This window comes from Alligator sinensis, unplaced genomic scaffold (genome assembly GCF_000455745.1).
Source record: "Alligator sinensis unplaced genomic scaffold, ASM45574v1 scaffold1358_2, whole genome shotgun sequence".
NCBI lineage: Eukaryota > Metazoa > Chordata > Crocodylia > Alligatoridae > Alligator > Alligator sinensis.
In genome coordinates, this window is record NW_005843262.1 from 23490 (window position 1) to 42886 (window position 19397).

Sequence of the window (19397 nt, forward strand, 5' to 3'; positions counted from 1 at the left end):
CCTTCCCTTGAGCCAGTCATCATAAAAGGTAATCAGGTTGGTCAGGCATGACTTGCCCCCGGTGAATCCATTTTGACTGTTGCTAATCACCTTCTTTTCCAAGTGCTCAGAAATGGTTTCCTTGAGCATCTGCTCCATGATTTTTGCAGGGACTGAGGTGAGACTGACTGGTCTATAGTTCCCTGGATCCTCATTTTTCCCTTTCTTAAATATGGGGACTATGTTTGCCCTTTTCCAATCATCTGGGACCTCTCCTGATTGTAATGAGTTTTCAAAGATGATGTCCAAAGGCTCTGCAATCACATCAGCCTACTCCCTCAGCACCTTCAACTACATCCCATCTGGCCCCATGGACTTGTACATGTCCAGCTTTTCTAAGTTGTCCCTTGTCCCCTTCTTGCTACTGACATAGTTGTAGAAACCCTTCTTGTTACCCTTCACATGTCTTGCTAGCTGCAACTCCAATTGCGCTTTGGCCTTCCTGACTTCATTCCTGCATGCCCAAGCAATGTTATTATATTCTTCCCTAGTTATTTGTCCAAGTTTCCACTTCTTATAAGCTTCCTTTTTGTGATTTAGCTTACTAAAGAGTTCCCTGCTAAACCAAGCTGGTCTTCTGCCATACTTGCTAGTCTTCCTGCACATTGGGATGGTTTGTTCCTGTACTCTCAGTAAAGCTTCTTTCAAGTACAGCCAGCTCTCCTAGACTCCTCTCTCTCTCAGTCTGGCATCCCCCCCAGGGGATCCTGCCCATGTGTTCCCTAAGTTGCTTACTTGGGTAAAATGTCTGTTGAGTTAATTTACTGGGAGCTTTGCCTGAGAGTGGACTGCTGCCTTGGACTCTTATTATCAGTAGTAGGTAAAATAACCAAATAAATGTTTGATGTGATTTTTTTCTTTCTGGAAAACTACAGCAGTGGCATTCAAGCAAACTAGCAAAGCAATCCGCAATTCACCTTTCCCTTGCAAAGTTAATCAGTTAAGGAAAGTAGAAATAGAAGAGAGAACAAGTGGGAAAGTGTATTCTAAGGGTGTAGCAATTCCTGTATTTTTGTGAATCCTTGGTATTGAATACCATGTTTCAATAGTTATTGAAGCTAAGCCTGATGTTTACATTTCTAGGGATGGGGAGAGTAGCAGGCCAGAAAAAAGTTCTACATAGTTCTGGGACTTAGAGAAATTATGGATAAGATGTACAAAAAAGGGTGGGCTGTCAACATGTTGGGAAGTAGAAGGTTAGTGAGGTGGCATTATAGTGGGAGGAAGAAATTGCAGGACATATTGGTGGGATCAGAGAGATCAGGGTAAGACAGACAGCGATAGATGCCACAGCTGAGGGAATGGAACAGTGCTGTGACTGTGTCTTGGTCATACATAAAATGGTCTCTGGCACATAGCAGCGATCACTTTAAGTATGCAGACTTCAGCATTTCTTCCTCTGCATGTGATTTTTACAGTTACTGGATTCATTTATATAACTGGGTAATTTATTACACCACTGTTTTTCCTACTCTCCTAACTTTAACAATAACATGCAAAAGAACAACACATGGGAAAAGTGTTTTAAGAACAGAACGTCTTCACCAAACTCAGTTCAAAACAGTTCACTATGACAATATTTATGAAGCATTCTTCTTATTTTTCTCACAGGGGTTAGCATTCTGCATATCAGTTTTGGTTTTTCTTATCATGCTACATCACCTCTGGCGTCAGATTCACTACATGATTTTTGCTTTAATGGGTAGGAAATGTTTGTTTTACTATTAACTAACAGCACAAAGAGTTTCTTTAGTAATGTTTCTAAGTAGTTTAAAAAGGAATTTTCCCTTCTCCCATCTAAAAGGCACCATGCTCTATCATACCTGCTGCTTAAAACTCTCCTACTCCCAAAATGCCACCCTCAAATTTAATCCTGCATGGTTCAAAATTTCATCTACATGATTTTTAAAAGCCTCACATTAATGGGCTTATTTCAGTTGTTGTCTGGAATTTTAGTAGCTACTTGAAACTATGAATCAAGAATAAAAAGAATCTACAATTATTTTTGTGACGTACATACTACATAGTCATGCAAAGTGAATAATGAGCTTTGTTAGAGTTAAAAGTATCAGTTTGGATGAGAAATAGTTTCTTTAGGAGTAAGCAGAGGTAGGTAATTTGTGGAGTCATCATACAAAGTGCTGTGGAGTTCTTTTTTGGAGCCTTGTGTGTGACTCTGGTCTCCCATATTCAAGAAAAATGCACTGAAATGGAAACAAGGTAACAGAGAATTAATAGAGAAGGATTACTGGGGTGATCATGAAAGGAGACTACTATAAGAGCTTGTCTTATTTAGCTTTGCAAAACAAAGGCTGAGAAGGACCCCTGCCAGCCCAGGCTGCTATCACCGGACTCCATGTACTGCACACAAATAAACTCCGGAGCTAATTCCTCCAGAGTTTTTTGCTCCAGGACATGCATTCAAACAGTGTTTTTCATGCACATTAATGGCATGTGTAGACACACCCCTATCTACCTAATTTCTGGTAGTAAGTTGCACTAAGTTGTAAGACACCTAAATCTCCCACCTGAATCTGGCCAGGAGTATCAGATCTTAGGCACCCATGTTTAAAATTGTTTGGCCTTTGTCTTTATTACCCAGGATTATAAATCTACCATTCAGATCTAGATATTGAGCCTCCTAACATTACAAAATGTTCACATACAGAGGTTGGTTGGCATATTATAAATGCAGGGGTCATTTGCAACAATTGAAAGTTGGTATACATTTTATATACTCCCAATATCCATGGTATTTCTTTGTGCCACTCTAATGTCAAATCCTAAGGGTGTTACTCAGACCCCAATCCAGCATAACACTTAGTACACGCTTAACTTTAAACAAGTAAATATTCCCCTTGGAGTCATTCCCCTTAGAGTAGTTAACGGGACCCCTTAAATGTTTTGCTGGATCAAGAACTAAGAGGTGCATGGGGAAGTTGGCCTGGATAGTTATTGTGGAAGAGCTGTGGAACTAGTCTATTCTAGACTAGTTTGTGGGTGGACACTCTTAATCCAGAACAGGTAAATTGCTTTAATTCCCACTACGCTTTATTGTGGAGTAACTTCCCTGTGTAGATGAACCTTGATTTTTTTCCTCAGACTAATTCCAGAATTGTGACATTATAGACGATGCTGTTTTATAATGCAGAATTATGATTTGGGTTTTACATGTTGAAATGCTAGCACTTCGACTAATGTATTGCTATCAATACATAAAATAGGCTATTATTTGTATTTTATGTGCCTAACGCATGCAAAAAGATATACTGACTTATAGCAATTTGAACTAGAAAAGAATCTGACACTATGAATTTCTCAAGTAGATTTACTGAACATAGTTTAATTTTCATTTATATTTTGCTTGTTTTTAAAAATTAAATATACTGCTACAAGAATGCATCAAGAACATCTGGGCTCAAGGAAAATCAAACAGGAAAATAAAATTATGATCCTTGTTTTTCCTCACTTATTTTCTTCAAAATACCTTTGGAAATTAAATATAACGAACTGCAAAAAGCTTTCAACACTTCTAGCATTTGGGAACTTCATTGCACTCTATCTCCAATGGCAGCTTGATTATTAAATCATGAAATAAGAAGGGCTAAGGGATAGGGCCATTTGGTCTGCAGGGCTATTTGCATTAAAAAAAATTATCTTCTATGTATAATGACTTGGAGATTTATGGAATTTGTGCATTTTTTTATTTTTTTCATAAAGAAGAACAGGTTAATGCTTTTGGGACCCTATTAGCCCAGTAACCTTTTAAAGTGAAATATAGACGTTATTCTAACAAAAATAATGCAGACATATTTTTATCAGACGGGAAGGTGGGTTAGTATTTTCAGGGTGTTGGAATGGGGTATCTCTGATCAAAGATAGATTTTTCTATTTTTCACATGCACTAAAATTGATACTACATATTAATAGAAAAAGATTACTTTCTCAGTAAGTGACCCCTTCATTCCAGTAGTTGCAAGTCATTACTTATGCATCGAGAAATTCCCTCCAGAAGGTGGGAGGCTTTTGTTAAGTAGCAGTAAGGGAATGCAAGGGTCTGAGTCATTAGAATTACAAGCACATGGGTTTGAGAAGAGATCTCATGGGCATGTTCCAACAAGCATGCACGTGCAGTTTGCAGTGCCTCAAAGTAGTTTTGAGGCACCACAAACTGCACGCAGCACATGTGCACCCATTTGCTGCACTGCTAATTAGCATTGTAGCTAGTTTTTTTGACACTGGGAGATCCCAGAGTCAAAAAAAAACCACCACTGAAAGGGAGCAGCCATAAGAAACATGTACCCCTGCATATGCACGATTGTCAGGATGTGCCCTGTGAGATGATTAAATATCAGTGGAATAAGACAATTCCTTAGTAAAAATGGTATGGAAGAAAATCAGAAAGGATAGATTAAATCACAGAGAATGAAGACAAAATCAGTATATTGCTTTAATTCTATTGAAATCTGTATGGGAATTATACAGTGTATTTAGGAAGGAAGATGTAGAGCTTGAGCAAGGATATAATAGATCTATTCAGCATTCTGCATATTATATTATTTGGAACAACTTCGAAAAGAAAGATTGAGAAATGTCCATTCCATAATAACCTCTCCCACAACAGTTACTCATGTTGGGGAATGTGGGTTTAAATCCCCTGGAACAGAAAAGTGCTATGAACTTGAACTTCCCATGATGGGGTTATGTATAGTCTGAGCATGCCTATCTGATCAAACCCCAAACATGAAGTACATAGAGGAATGCCTATTTTGTGAATTTGATGGGTTCTTAGATATGAGATAGGCACCAAGCAGCTCAGTGATGTCAGGACTTGGGCAAATATATGTATGCCTAGCAATAGACATATAAGAACTTACAAAACTTATAAAACTTTACCATTGGAAATGTGGGTGTCCAAAGAATTTGAGCAGCTGATGGGTTAGGCATGTATTTTGTGAATGCCTATCAAAAGAAAGGGTCTAAGGTCTGTCCAAGCCTAATGGCCCATCAAGTAGCATGGCTAAGGCACTCCTTCCCTCTGTCCCCCACCCCACTACTGTACTTGAGTACAAGATAAAAGCTGTTTTGATCCTCCTTTAAATAGAAGTGATTTTTTCCCATAGTAATGCTTTCAGTCTACAACTGAAGAGGGGGGCTATAGGAGGTAGAAGACTCATAAACAAACAGCACTCCGAAAATTATGCTTCTTCTCTATTTTTTACAGAGATGCATGTATGCCAGAAAGTCCAGATCAGAGGCTGTTGGCAAATAAAGTGTGGATAGATTCCTGCTCATAATGGCTAGGGGCAGACATTTAAAAAGCCTGAGCCTAAATTAATTCAACCTTTGCAGGTTAGTCTAACCTGGCTAGGCTGAACCTGTTTGAACCACTGCAGGCATATGTCTGTATTTCCTCAGTCCAGAGAGAATGTCTGTTTGGTTACAACTTCGGCTAGAAGCTGGGGGGTGCTATAGCAGCCCTCCCTTCCCTTCCACAATACTGAGCTGAGGGGGGGCATGGCCAGGCCCCAGCAGGACCTCTGATTAAGGAGATCCTCCTGCACCATCCCAGGGTTTTCCCTGCTGGCTACTCAAGGGGCAGGAGTGTTGCCATACCCCAGACCCCTGCTAGCACTCTGAGGCAAGCAGAGGTGGGGTTTACAGTGCATGCATCTACCTTGGGCAAATTCAAGAGCAGGTTAGATGATCACCTGTCTGGGGTCTTGTGAACCCAGCATTCATTCCTGCCTGTGGCAGGGGGTCAGGCTAGATGATCTGTTCAGGTCCCTCCTGACCCTAGCTACTATGAAACTATGAAACTATGATGATATGACCTTTTCAATCTCCCTTCCTGCTTCTTTATACTGTCTGCAGCAAGCTGACAGGCAAGCAAGCTAGCAAGAGTATGATAACAGTGTTTATCACCCCTTCCGCAAAACAATAGCTTCTCTTCATTAGTTCAGACTCTCCTTAAACAGCTTACCAGCTGACCTGTTGATTAGCTCCAAAAAGCCCTAAGCGGTCACTGTTCTGTCTGCCTGTCCCAGTGAAATTGGAGACACACACACACACAACAGACAACTCTTGCATTAGCTAGCATAACACATGCCTAGGGTCCGGGGGAAGCTAGGCAGACCCTGCTGCACCTGCAGTCTCTGCCAGAGCTCCAGCCAGGGAGCAGAGGGGAGGGGCCAGCTCTGCTGTAGAGCAGAAAGCTCTGCAGAGCCCAGAGAGCATGCTGGGATGCTGGGAGAGTCTGGTTTATCTTAAACCAGCAAGGGGTCTTAAACAGACTGTCACAGAGCACTAAGGTGCCCTGCTCCTAAAGAGGAGAAACTGCTAGAGAGAGAGCCATAGCAGTGAATAAGGAACCCAGCTGTTGGTTGCCAGGGCCACCAGGAGGTCAGCTGACTGGAAAGGGGCAGGGCCTGTCTCCCTTATAAACCCAAGGAGCTGAGGCCAGAGGGAGTTCACTGTCAGCAGCCCAGGAGGAAGGAGCTCTCTGCCCTGAAAGAGAGATGAAGCCTAACTGAGGGAGCAGCGGCTGACACGGCTGCGGAATGGACTTTTTCCCGGTAGGATGGAACGTTGTTTTGGCCAAGCGGCTGCAGTTTAAGTTATAGCCGGAGTGGCTTGCGTTTGTGTTGTTGTTTATCACCGGTGGTTTGGGTGAGGCTACTAGGGGTTGGAGGAGGCCTCATAGGAGTCTCACAGTGGAGTGTGGGAATCCCAGTGCCAGCAAGGGCGCAGCATTCAGGGTGCACTGACCCCAGCCCCAGAGAGGGGGCAGTTGAGAAGCCCCAGAGAGGGGGCATTACTGAGAAGCCCCAGTGTGGGCGTGGTGAACCCCGGAGAAGGGGGCAGCATTGCGGTGAACCCCAGAGAAGGGGCAGCATTACTGAGAGGCCCCGGAGAAGGGGGTAGCAGTGCGGTGAGCCCCGGAGGAGGGGGTAGCATTACGGTAAACCCCGGGGAAGGGGGCAGCATTGCTGAGGAGACCCCGAGAGAGGGCGGCACTGCAGAAGAGCTCAGAGAGAGGGTGGCATGGTAGAAGAGCCCCAGAGGAGGGTGGCTTTACAGGGAAGGCCCCAGAGAGGGACAGCATTGTAGAAGAGCCCCAGAGAGGGGCGGTGCTACCGAGGAGGCCCTGAGAGGCAATACTGAGGAGGGGCAGCATTGTGGAAAAGGCCCCAGAGAGAGGGCGCGGAGAGAGACAGGGACACGGAGGGCCTGAGCGCCAGAGAGAGTGTAGACCTGGACAGAACAACGTCCATTCCAGCTGCAAGGCTTGGGGTGTGGTGAAAGGGGTGGTTGGAGCCACGCATAGCCCCTAAGGCTAGGGTGACCTGGAAGCACCCATTTGTAGAGCAGGACCCACGAGGGGTCTGGGAGTCTACAGGGCAGAGACTACAGCAAGACGTGACTAAGAGGGAGGAAAAGGCAGCCTCCCTAACATTTTTCAACACCAAAGATGTGGTGGGCAAGAAACTGAGGGTGCCCTTGGGCCAACTTGGCACGGGAAGGGGGCCTTGAGGAGATCACGGCCGTCCTGCAGGACCCCGCCATGACACAGACATTGCATAAACTGGTTTGATCCAAATCAGTTAGTACTGATACTGCTTTCAACCAGGTTTATCTCAAACTGGTTTCAGCCATTTTCAAACGGATTACGTGCACTGAACATCTGTTCTGTTACAGGTTTAAACCAGTTTCTGATCACTTAAACTGGTTTATGTGTAATTTCTGTCCCTAGCCGATAGGTTCTGTTAATTTTCCATTGTTCAGTTGCCTTTTTGTTTACATGAGTTCTTGGAGGGCTTTTTTTAGTTTAATACAGTCAAACAAATCTAGAAAAATTCTATCTGCTCTCATTCAGCGCTGCTGTTTCCCTTGCTACTCAGAGTTGTCTGTGTGATTCAGCAGTGTTGGCAATGAGTTGCAATGACAATACAGTAAGACCAGTTCTCAGACAACACTGTTCTTATTAATTTGAGTGAGCGGATACTTCACCTGAAATTTTGCATTTAATAGTCTGGTCTGTGGACTGTTTGGTGAGTGACAGATACATTCTAGTTGGTGTGTATTTAGTGTTGGTCCATTTTATCCTTAATTTTTGGTCCATTTTATCTCTCATTTTTCTAACAGTTTTGTCCATTTTATAACAGTGAGACCATGAACAAAATGTTTTCTGCTGTTCAGATTTATGCACAGTCAGCTTCGCATAGATTTGTATTAGTGTAACTACTTTATTTAAAAATTGAACAGATTCAAATTCTGGTCGTCTTTAACCCACATTTTTAAGTCATTTTTCTCTTTGTTGTTTAATACAAGATCCTAAAAGGAAAAGATCACCTGTAAAATATTCTTTCCACTCTTCTCTCAATCACAGCTGAATTGTTACTGTTTTACATAATGTCATGGTATTTTCATGTCCCAGCTGCACAGACCATCTATGTGGAAAGTTATTGGTTAGATCTCACTAGTCCTCTGGAACATTTCAGGTTTTCTGTTTACCTGTGAACAATTTTATATTAAGCAGGGCTTATTCTTTTTGTATCCACTGCAGATGGACCAGCACTTAAACATTGGCCTCTCTGGCTACAGATGTTGAAATGCCCATTGACAATGGGCTAGTTATGACTTTGCTTGCATACAGTATTATCTCACTGCTCAACCTCCCTGACTTAAAAACAAGTAAGATATTGACATTTAAAATAATGAATAAGGTACTGTATTTTCAATGCTGGTCACAAGAATAACCCAATCTATTAGAATTAAGAGAGATGCTATATGTACAAGTGCACATTCATAAACCAAAACAGGCTCCCTTAAAATACTACTGGTATACCACTTTTGTACACAATGCAGGCAGCTATTATTCACAGTGCAGTAGTTCATGTGCAACCTGATGTATTACACAATGCATTGATAAGGAAAGATGATTGTTATCATCGACTCTCTAATAATCGGTACAGCAAAATGGAGTGCAGCTGTGTAAGAAAGAGCTGTACTTACCTCCAACTCTGTAATATTCATCTGGAAAGCCCCTTGGGATTGACAGAAAGGACCTGGGTTTAACATATTGCTTAAAAGATGAGAGAGTGCTATAAAGGAATGCCAGCATTGCTTGTGTATGGGTTCAGATCAGACTGAGAGACATAATTCTACAATCACCTGTCCAAGATATAGCAGAGCAACATGCTGTTTTTGGAGTGGGATTTTTTTTTTCTTTTTTTGGCTACCAGCATTAAGAATCACAGTCATAGCAAGGAAAAAATGCACTCACCCACTGACCCAAACAAATTAGCCCACAGAGGAAAAGATGTAGAAATAACAAGAGAATCAGGGGAAAGGGCAAAATGTTTACCTGTGCCATGGGCTTTCTCTTTCCTTTACACATAGCTTTAAGGAATGAGAACCTGCTGTTTCAGCTAACATTTCAACAAGTTGTTTTTTCTCCTGGAGCTCTGTCACTATTTTTCTGGCCTTCAAAGAACATGCAGTGTGTCCACAGCTATTATATACCACCCTCAACATATTTACAATAACACAACTAAGTCATTCATTCATGACTAAATGTAAGTACAGCTCAAACCTTCGAAGTATGGTATGTGTTTACGAACCCCACAAATTATGCTGGCTTTGTTATCTGATACAATGAATCAAACACTTGGGTGACTCACACTCTAAACCTGTGGTGTGTCTCATTCATCAAGTTTACAACAGTGTCATTTGAAAAAACAATCTTTAATTTACTGCACTATTCATTTCCCCATGGAATAGCTATACAGCAGAAACAATCTTGCCTCTCCCAGTCTCTGTGACTAGGTAGTAGTTTCTTTTGACTGAAATTAGAAGAGCACATCCTGGAAAGTAATGTTTAGATTTTGATCTTTTCTTTGTACTTAAGGGAGGAACAGAGAACCATTGGTGGCAGTCAGTTTTGTGACTATCAGTAGTTTTCTTACACTGACAACCAGAAATTCTTGTATTTCAAAAGAATTATTAATGGACCATTCTCTGGTGAAACTAGAAAAGGAGAGTGACCAGATTATCAAGGACTGTTGATTAACCGTAAGGCTTTGCAGAGTTTTGCTATTGGAATATCAATTAATAGAAATTCCCTTCACTTTCCATACTTACCATATGATTCATTTACTCTCACAATTTTTCCTTTTGTGTTCACTCCACCATCAGCAGGGTTAGGTTTTATTCTAGATTGGAGAGCTTGATGAAGACTGATGCTTTATTGAGAGCATAGAGTTCATTGACAAACAAAAAGGAAGATGGATGGAAAATTGAAAGGATGCTCTCTTATTGTTACATTTTTTTGACTGAGCCACTAAGATATATTGGTAGCATGGTGAAATTAATTGTGTTTGGCTTGTCCCAAAGGAACTTTTATATAACTTCAGCAACAAGGAAGTGTTGATTTAAATTACTGAGAGTTACTTTTGGCAAAACCTCATGAGTATTCCATGAGACTCGAGGAGTACTCCATACTCAGTATTCTGTAAGGAATGTATACACCATGCACAAAAATAAGCAAATGTGATCTTTTTTGCCCACAGCTATATTCGGTATTTTCAAGGTAATGAAATAAGGAACATTGCACCATCCGTTGTAATGTAATGAAAATCCATTTAAGTAAGACTCTCAATGGACTTTTAAAATTCACTACTGGCCACTATTCAGAGAATGACATGGTTAATACTATGATTGATGGAGTTTGTCTAGGCATATTACTGTCTGCTACAAGATGTACATGAAAAATTATTTCAAGAAATATTGTGTTGGTTCCCCTGAAATTAAAACAGATCTACTTAAAATAAGCCAACCTCTCAGCTTGACACAGTGTTGTACTGAAAAAGGTGACAGCAGTGAGGTGTTTTGCTAAAGGAGCTGTAGTGCATAAAAATATAAACAGATTATTTAACAGAAGTTTATATTATTCCTAAATAAGCTTTTGTGAGCCTTTCGGTTCAACTCCCTGAAAATGTTGAGTAATAGAAATACCATTGTTGACATTTGAAGCTATGTGCCCAATTGACATTTTTTAATTATGACCATTTTAGTCACTGGGGGTGTTTAGAACCAGATGAGTTAAAATTTACTGATTAACCTTAATTTACTTACCACACATTGTTCTTGTCTAGTCACACCCTTAGAGGCAGGAAGCATGTGTCATTCACTATGAAGTTCTCTAAGTTTCATTTTTTTCCCAATTTTTATCCTTGGTATCCCACCAAATGAAAACAGCTGGCTGAAGAGAGACAGTAGGCAACTGATGATAGAATGCAGGTCATTGCTGCAATTGAAAAATTAACAAATACACCTCTTCCTAAGGTCACATCTAGAACTTTTCCTCCACATGCCTGTCTGTCATATCACTGTAAATCTAGACCACGGTTACTGAGCCAGCTGCAGCTGACTAGGGAATTTGGTTTAGGATTACATTAAAAAACAATGATTATGAGGACAGCAAGGGTTCTGAGAAATGGTAAGAGCTACAAGATTATTCTGTGCATTTGCCAAAACATTATTCTGCATATTTTTGTCTTAATAGCAGTAAAAGTACTAATGTAAAAATGTATGGTGAAATTTCAAGGTTTTTACTTGCTCCTTACTCAAGCAAACTCCCTCTAATTGTCTCAGCCAGACAATTAAAACAGTGATGGAATATCAGAATTCTGGTCATATTTTAAAATGTCAATGAACTTGGGCCTTTTCCTGTGTAACTATGTAGTCACTATGAATGACAGTCAGCTTTCTGGGGGGGGCAACTCAAGGTGTCAACACACTTATCTACCTCAACATTGGACACAGCTAGGACTATTTTGAGATATTAAATACATTTCAGAAGCACACAGACCTTGTCCTGCCGCACAGCAGGAACTTCAGTCAGTATCCAAAAAACTATGTGAATAAGCAAAAATCATTAGAAACCATTTTGTGGTTTTCAGACATCCAGATACTCTTTAGAGAGAAAAGAAATCCATAGAGAGTAGCAGCCTGCTAGGGAAAGTACAGGTTATTAAAATGGCAGTTGCACACAAAGTCTAATGCCATTGACAGTTTTCTAAGGAACACTTTATACTGATCACTAATTATTATATAAAACATCAGAGACATATAGGTAGGAAATTTGCAATTGCAAATTATCTTTGGCCCATGATATGTTTCTAATAGCCATGGGGAAATGAAGCTATTTCACCCATCACGTCTCATTATATCAGGTCACTTTGCAAGATGGCACAATGTAACTTACAATGCCATTGTAACAATACATCTAAGATCTATAGAAACATGCAGGATTTTTCCATAATTAGAACACATTAAAATATGCATGGCTACTAAAAGCTGAAAGACCTCAAAAAACCCAACAAAAACAAAAGTCCCTCAAGCTCAGTTATCTGCCTACTTGGTAGAAGATGGTAGTTAGGACAAAGTTCTTAATTCCAAACAAACATGTTTCGGATATTCTGAAGTTTTTGTGTTTGGAGGGCAGGCAGGCTAGTGGCTGTAAACAGAAAACAGTATATAAGATAGTGAAATATTCCAGATGGTTAATACCCCTGACTACCTCATGACTTTTTTCCAACATAAATTGAAACTGCAGGACATTAATAAACAAAGACGGGTCTGGTGAAGTCAATTTTCTTGTGTTAATATGAGCTTTGTAAAGATTCAACTAGTGCCACTGCCACAGTGCTTCTTGAACCAAACCCTGAGAGGTGCTGAGTACCTGGCAGTCTCATCCAAATTAGATCAGATTAAACCCAGAAGTCTTAATTTAGGCCTGACTCAAGCAAATACTCCAGATGCTGAAAGGTGTTGAGCACTTGCTGAGTTTAGCAGGAATTGCAGATGCTTGGCACCTCTCAGGACTTGACCCACAGAATTTCTTCATAGGCAAACAATGAATAAATCTCTGTAGTTTCAGGCTTTCATCTTCTCTTGTGATCCGGAGTTGCTGGGCCTTACTTAGGGCACAATCCAGAGTTTCTTGATGTCATTGGGGAATGCCTGGGAATTGCCTATGTATTCAGCGCCCTTCCAGAGTTGCCTTAATGTAACAAAGGCAATCTGAAGCAAATACTTTAGCTACCCAATACTATTATTAGAGACCATAATAAAAAAATGGGGCTTCATGATGATGGGTGCTGTATAAAAATGCCTAATCCAGGAATCTCATCATTTAGGACAATGGTTCTCAGACTTCTGGGGTCACATCAGAGGCGCAACAACCAGGTTCTTCACCCTGGGCAGCAACTGTGGCCAGCAGTAACAGAAACTTGTTTTTGCATCCCCTTTGAGTAGGTGCCCAAGGCTGGTGCCTGACTCACCCATTCCTTGTTATGCTACTGGGCCACATGTCCCTTTTTAAGTTTGATAATACTGCCTGCCATTCTGGTTTAATGTTCCAGATAATGATGAAAGTAACAGTTTTTGTCATTATAACCACACTTCAGTGCCTCCAACAACCTAACATTGATCTCATTTACGTTTTCTTTCTTTTCCTCCATTTTGATTTCTCCTTTCCCTTTTTCTGCTTTCCCACACCTTCCTTTCACATGCCCTCTAGAAGCTCACCACAAACTTCCAAAATCAAATTAGCCATCGTAGGTACTCTGGTTGCATTTTGAAACATTAAAAGTACACTGCTCAAACATGGTTGCCTAATGAAATGCCTGATTTTCAAAGGGCTGAAAATCCACTGCTGCTATTCAGCTAAAGCCAGTAGGAACACTGGGTGCTTAGCACCTTTGAAACTCAAGCCACTTATTTACTGTTGGTATCTAACTTTAGGAACTCAAGTGGGAAAGTTTAGACCAAAAGGTTCTGCACACATCACTTTTTAAGCCTGTAGGTCAATTGCTCAACTGGTATAGATTGTCTATACAGCTCTTCAATTGAGAACCCTGCTCACCTCTGCCTTTTCCCCTCTAGTTTCCAGTTCCTCAAAGCATGTTAATCATCTGACTTTCAGGATGTAGGATCAGATTCTCAGCTGTTATAATTTGAAGTATCTTTATCAAAACTGATGGGGGCTATATCATTTTGTGTCAACTAAGGGTTGGTTCCTTTAAAAAGAAACTCAGAACTGCAGAGAGACAAAGGAAAAAGCAAAAAGATTATTCTTTTCACAACCACAAGCTAGTGTGGCATGCCATTCAAAAATGCCTATCCAAATAGTAACTGGAACTAAGCCCACAAGCCAATTGATGCATAACAGCCCATCATTTGTTACTAATTCCAGTATGGATTTTAACATTTCATACTTACACAAATTGCTTGGAAATGCCAAATAATCATCCAACCACTGCCAGAACTGTTCATAAGTATTTGTGATACATTGCTTCTTCCTGATTGTGTGTGTTTGCATTCCTGTTTTTGGTAACTTTCAATTGTGTAATAGCGCTTTAAATGGTTGGGGATCTGTTTAGATTTAAAGGACACACGTCTAACATTCTTAGTAATGTGAGATAGTAACTGCTTACTTTCAAGCAGTTCCACTGAGATCTAGTCTATTCCCCATGGTAAGATACAGCTCACCATGACTAAGGGTAGCTTTACTGGACTGAAAGTTCTTACAGCTATATTGATTTTAAGAATAGCATAACAGACACAGTCACCTATATTCAAGTGAAGTTGTAGTCCTATTTTTGAAGACACCAGGAATCCTTTCAGCAACATGAATACAAAAAAATGATTATTTATCCTTATTTTATGAGGGGTTTTTAAATATGATTCCTGGTAACAACATGAATTGGTTTTACTGTCTATAAAAAAAGAATATCAGAACTGTGTAGCCAGTAAAAATTATTGTTGTGTATTCTAGATATATGCTGCATATGTGACTATTGTAGCAGGTTTTCACTTCTATTCTGAAATAGAAATTACAATATGAGTTAACAAGTCAAAATTACAGTATTTTATTGTATAACTTGCGCCTTCTTCCCCAAACGAGCTGGTGAAAATGGGTTGGTGCATTATATGCAGGAAAAAATAGATCCCCACAGGTCCAGAAACTTGGTCGGGAAGCAGTGGCAGCATTAATTGTCATGGCTCTGGGAGCCACAGCCATTAATGTAGCCACCACTTCCCTGACACCAAACTTCTGGACCCATTGGTTGTGTCCCACCGAGCATGCACATGCAGGTGTGCGCATTTCCCGTCGGACAAATAGCAGTGGGTATTTGTGCCACTGCTATCTGTTCCAGGGCGTGCCCCTGCATGTGCACTCTGGTGTACAGTGAAGGGACCCAGGTAGGGTAGGGGAAGCTGGGGCCGCAAAAGCCTTCCCTAGAGTCCTAGGAGCCTCCCAGGGCAGCAACGGTGCCAAGCCAGCCACTCCAAGCCTGACCAGCAGCCAGAGCATAGCTCTGTCTGACCAGGCTCCAGTTTCTGGCAGTGCATGCTGCTGCCACATGCACTGTACCACTTTTTTTAGTGGTAGGGGTTTTTTGATACCAGGATCTTCTGGTGTCAAAAAAGCCACTGCACTGCTAATTAGCAGCACAGCCCATGTGTGCATGTGCACCGCATGTCATTTGTGGCACCTCAAAGCCATTTGCACACTTGTGTGGATGTGCCCATGGGGAACCCTTCAACTGATTACATGTCCCTGGATGCTGGATCAGGCTAATGCACAGGGTTGGTTCACAGCTGGACCTGGTGCACTGGATTAGACCCATTTCACTGCCCTGGACACAGTGCACACTCTCAGACCCAGCGTGGGGTCAGGCACAACTTATGGCCTGAGATCCAGCACACAAGGTTGGATGCACTGTGCAGGGTTAGACCTGGTGGGTGGCCACAGGGCTGGCATGCCAGGTGGGAACCAGCATCCAAACCCAGACCTGGCACATGGCCCTGGACACAGCGCACAGGGTCAGTCCACAGGCCCATTGGGTGTGTGGAACTGGCAGCAGACTCAGGAGCAAAATTAGCTCCCTAGCCTCTGCTACTCAATCTGCTACTCAATTTTTTTTCCAGCTGCTTTCTGAAAATGGGTGTGTGTTATATAGGTGGGTATGCTGCGTGTGAGAGAAAATACAAACTTTACTTTATGCAAGTTCCCCCTTTAAGGTCAACAGGATAGTTGTATAAGTGAGACATGGGCCATGACCCTACTCCCCCACAAATATATTGTTTTCAATGTGTGGGAGTAGGAGAAAACATATACCTCAAGAGATTCGTGTCTTCATTTATTTTTATTGTCTGCTCTTGGGTAAATTAAAAAAAAATATGTATAGAGAAAAATATCCCAGGTGTGCTTGGAGAGTGGAGAATAGAGGGACACTGTCCAGTGCCTGTTGGCTTATGTCCATGTCAGTCTTCTGAGCCACCTGCAAAAGTCAGATAGCTTCAAGGACACTTTGAGAACAGACTGTTATGGTTATAAATTTCTTTGTAGGGGGTCCCCATAGGCCTCAGTCAGGAGTGAGCCCATTTGAGCCTTGTAGGTGAATGCAGTGAAACCCTGGGCCAGCTAAAATCAATAGCAAACCTTTCATTGACTTCAGTACAGCCAGGATTTCATGTGTGATCCCTACCAAAAGACTTTAATACCGCTCATCTTTCCTCCCTTATGTTTCCCCTCAGTCTTCAAACTTTCTGGAAAGAAAGAGATCAAGTAAAAAATCAGATATGATTTCAGCTTTCCAAAATGAGCTTTTCATTTTTCTCCATGGAAACATTCTCTTCTCTTGCAGACTGGGTCTGAATTATCCCCACAAGGACAAATGAGCAGAGCTCCAGCAACCAGTGAAAGAGTTGATGAGCCGGCTCGTCATGTCTTCTCTTTCCCCTGGTTAAACTCATTGAAGGAATGAGGACTCTCATTCCAGTGTACTTTTCTGAGAGGAACTGAGGCAACAAGCAACCTGGCTGGAATCGACAAGATATTGTCAGGAAAAGGAACAAGTGATCGGGTTTCATTCAAAGGGACTTATTGCACCAAATGAGATTCAGCCAAACTGTTTGACATTTTGAGGTTAAGGGGTATTGTTGAGAATTAAGCTGAATAAAGGGATGGGAAAAATTGGACTCAGTGGTTAATTAATCCTGTAATAAATTGGATATGTGTGCAAGTCCATTTCAAAGGAGAAGTGTTGAGCAGAACCATGTTACTGTTGCAGATGTAAAGGAGCACTGTTAAACTTTATCATTTATTTATTAACTTTCCTGTGCGTCTGTAGGCAGTTTTAAGTGCTTTGCCATTACTGTTAGTTAAAATAGCATTGTTTCCTTTACTGACAGCATAAAGGATAACCCTTCCTACTCTCATTTCCTCCTGTCCAAATCAGCTTTTCAACTTACCTCTTGTTGCAAATCATTAACAAAAGCCACACAATTCTTAGGACTGAAACTCCACTTCTCTTGCTCCACTGTGGTCAGTGAGTGTGGTACAAAGTAATGCTTTCTGACCAGCAACAGTTCAACCCAACTGGCCCTTCGATTCTTGCATTTTCGAAGGTTAATTAATAGGTCACACAATGCAGAACTTTCTAATCTTTCAGGAGTTGGTTATTTTCTATGAAATGCAGAATCTGAATCTTCCTAAGCTTGAAGACTTTGGTATAGAAAAACCTGTCTATACCCAAAGCTGAATACCCTGCATTTTCCATTAATACCTCAAGTCAGCCTTCACTCTTCTTAACTCTATGAATTTAACAAAAAAGGGGCAACTCCTTTCACGAAGCCAGTAAAGCCTCTTCTGAACTGAACTGAACAACGATGGGATTATTGCAAATATGTGTTAAAGATTGCAGCTATGAAAAAAGGACTATGAAAAAAGCTAATATAATACTGAATGAATTGTAGGTGGAGATTGTAACTACATAACTGTTTAATGAAACTTACTTCATAATGTAGTTTGTTTTATTATCATGGCCAGCAGAGTGGTGTTACAGTGGAAGGTGACATCCTAGGAGCTTTGCCACTGATGTCAGTCAGGACAGGATTTCCCCCTAACACTATACGCACTCTGAGAGCATTGACTGCAGACTTGAATACTTACATGAATACTTCTCAATAGGGGCTGAGCCTCGTCAGGTCTGAATGAGTCCAATGGTCCTTAAGATGGATGAAAATGCTCAGCCTTTCCACCGGGGTTTGGATCAGGCCCTAAACTTGTAACATTTCATAATGCCCTGGACTCACCTTGAGAACACCGCACAGGATGTGAATTGTTCTGCTAGGCACAGGTGTACCTCTCAGGAGATGGGAAGCTACTGATCATTACAAAACAGTTGGTGCAGTGGGCTGGGCCCCAGGAGGGGACCCGGTCACTCTGGAATACAAACCCCAGCTTGCTACCCACCGCCTATGCAATGGGCTCAGTTTTATTCCCCCTTTCTGGTTTCTGTGACTTTGGGGAGGGCCTTGGAGGGGCAGTGAGTTGATGGTAGTAGGGAGCCTTCAAACAAGGAAACAGAGCAAGAATGACTCACTCTCTACAGTGGCTAGAAGCAGAATTCAGCTCAGCTGCCTCTTTTGCCCCTTCTCCCTTCCCACCCAGCCTGCCTGTGGGTCTGGATAAGGAGCTCCTATGGGATATTTCCAGCCCTGATTCAGCATCTTTGCCCTTGCTAGTGGCACCAACTCCTTCTCTGGGAGCCTTTCTTGGTTGAACTCCTGCACTCCTTAGACATGGCTGATTTCAGAGAGACCCTGGCCAGTCTGCCCAGCCCAGCACCTTGGTGGATCCCCAGCCCACAGCAGGTTGAATCCATTCCACAGGGAGCCTCCCAGGCACCTCTTGGATAAAAGCCCAGGGACCGTCCCATGAGCACAGATGTATGTCCCAAACCCAGCTGTCCCCCCCACCCCACCCCATGCTAGTCACTGCTCTGCCCCATCTCGCCCCTTTTCCATTGCCCAGCGTTTCACTTCAACTGGTAGTTCTCATTTACAAGGCTGGCAGCCTAGGGGCCCAAGAGACTCCAGACCCTGCACCCTCTCTTCAGAGCCACATTGTGCTACGCCCATGGGGCTAGTACCTACCCCTGGTGCAGGATAAGCTCTAGCACGAGTCCTCGCTGGATTCACCCAAGTGTGGCATCTGCTCTGCTGGCACTGGGCCCCTTGTGTGCCCCCACTCAGTACTGTGGGGGGCAGAGTTGGGCCTGGCGTGTACCCAGCTCCTTGCAGCTTGCTGCCCTGTGCCCCAGTGGGGCGATCCACGTCCTTGGGGCCGTCAGGGCACTGCCCCCTGGGCACACACGGGGTGGGGTGAGGGGTCCTTCCTTCTCGGGCCCGTTTGGGGCAGAACAGCAGGGCTGGACCCCGGCTGCATCGGGGCTCAGCTGGAGGCAGAGGCAGTGCCGGGAAGCTCCTTGGGCCGTGCCCGG

General features: G+C 42.3%; 1 protein-coding gene across 11 annotated transcripts in view; it reads left to right on the forward strand.

Annotated features, from left to right (window-relative positions):
- LOC102374453 (tripartite motif-containing protein 55-like) overlaps nucleotides 1-17220 on the forward strand; it is a 29815-nt gene extending 12595 nt beyond the window's left edge. For 2 of the 11 annotated variants that reach the window (XR_003092237.1, XR_003092240.1), the window contains 3 exons: nucleotides 1651-1741; nucleotides 8606-8733; nucleotides 16758-17220. Coding sequence is in view for 4 of the 11 variants with exons in the window: in XM_025194603.1 (XP_025050388.1) it covers nucleotides 1651-1741; nucleotides 5264-5322 (150 nt within the window). In the remaining 7 variants the exon portion in view is untranslated. Of the gene's footprint in view, nucleotides 1-1650; nucleotides 1742-5263; nucleotides 5338-8605; nucleotides 8734-9441; nucleotides 9618-16647; nucleotides 16698-16757 lie in introns of those variants that run through there. The other 9 variants (XR_003092238.1, XR_003092239.1, XR_003092242.1 and 6 more) reach the window with 9 other exon arrangements.
- The last annotated feature ends 2177 nt before the right edge of the window (nucleotides 17221-19397 follow it).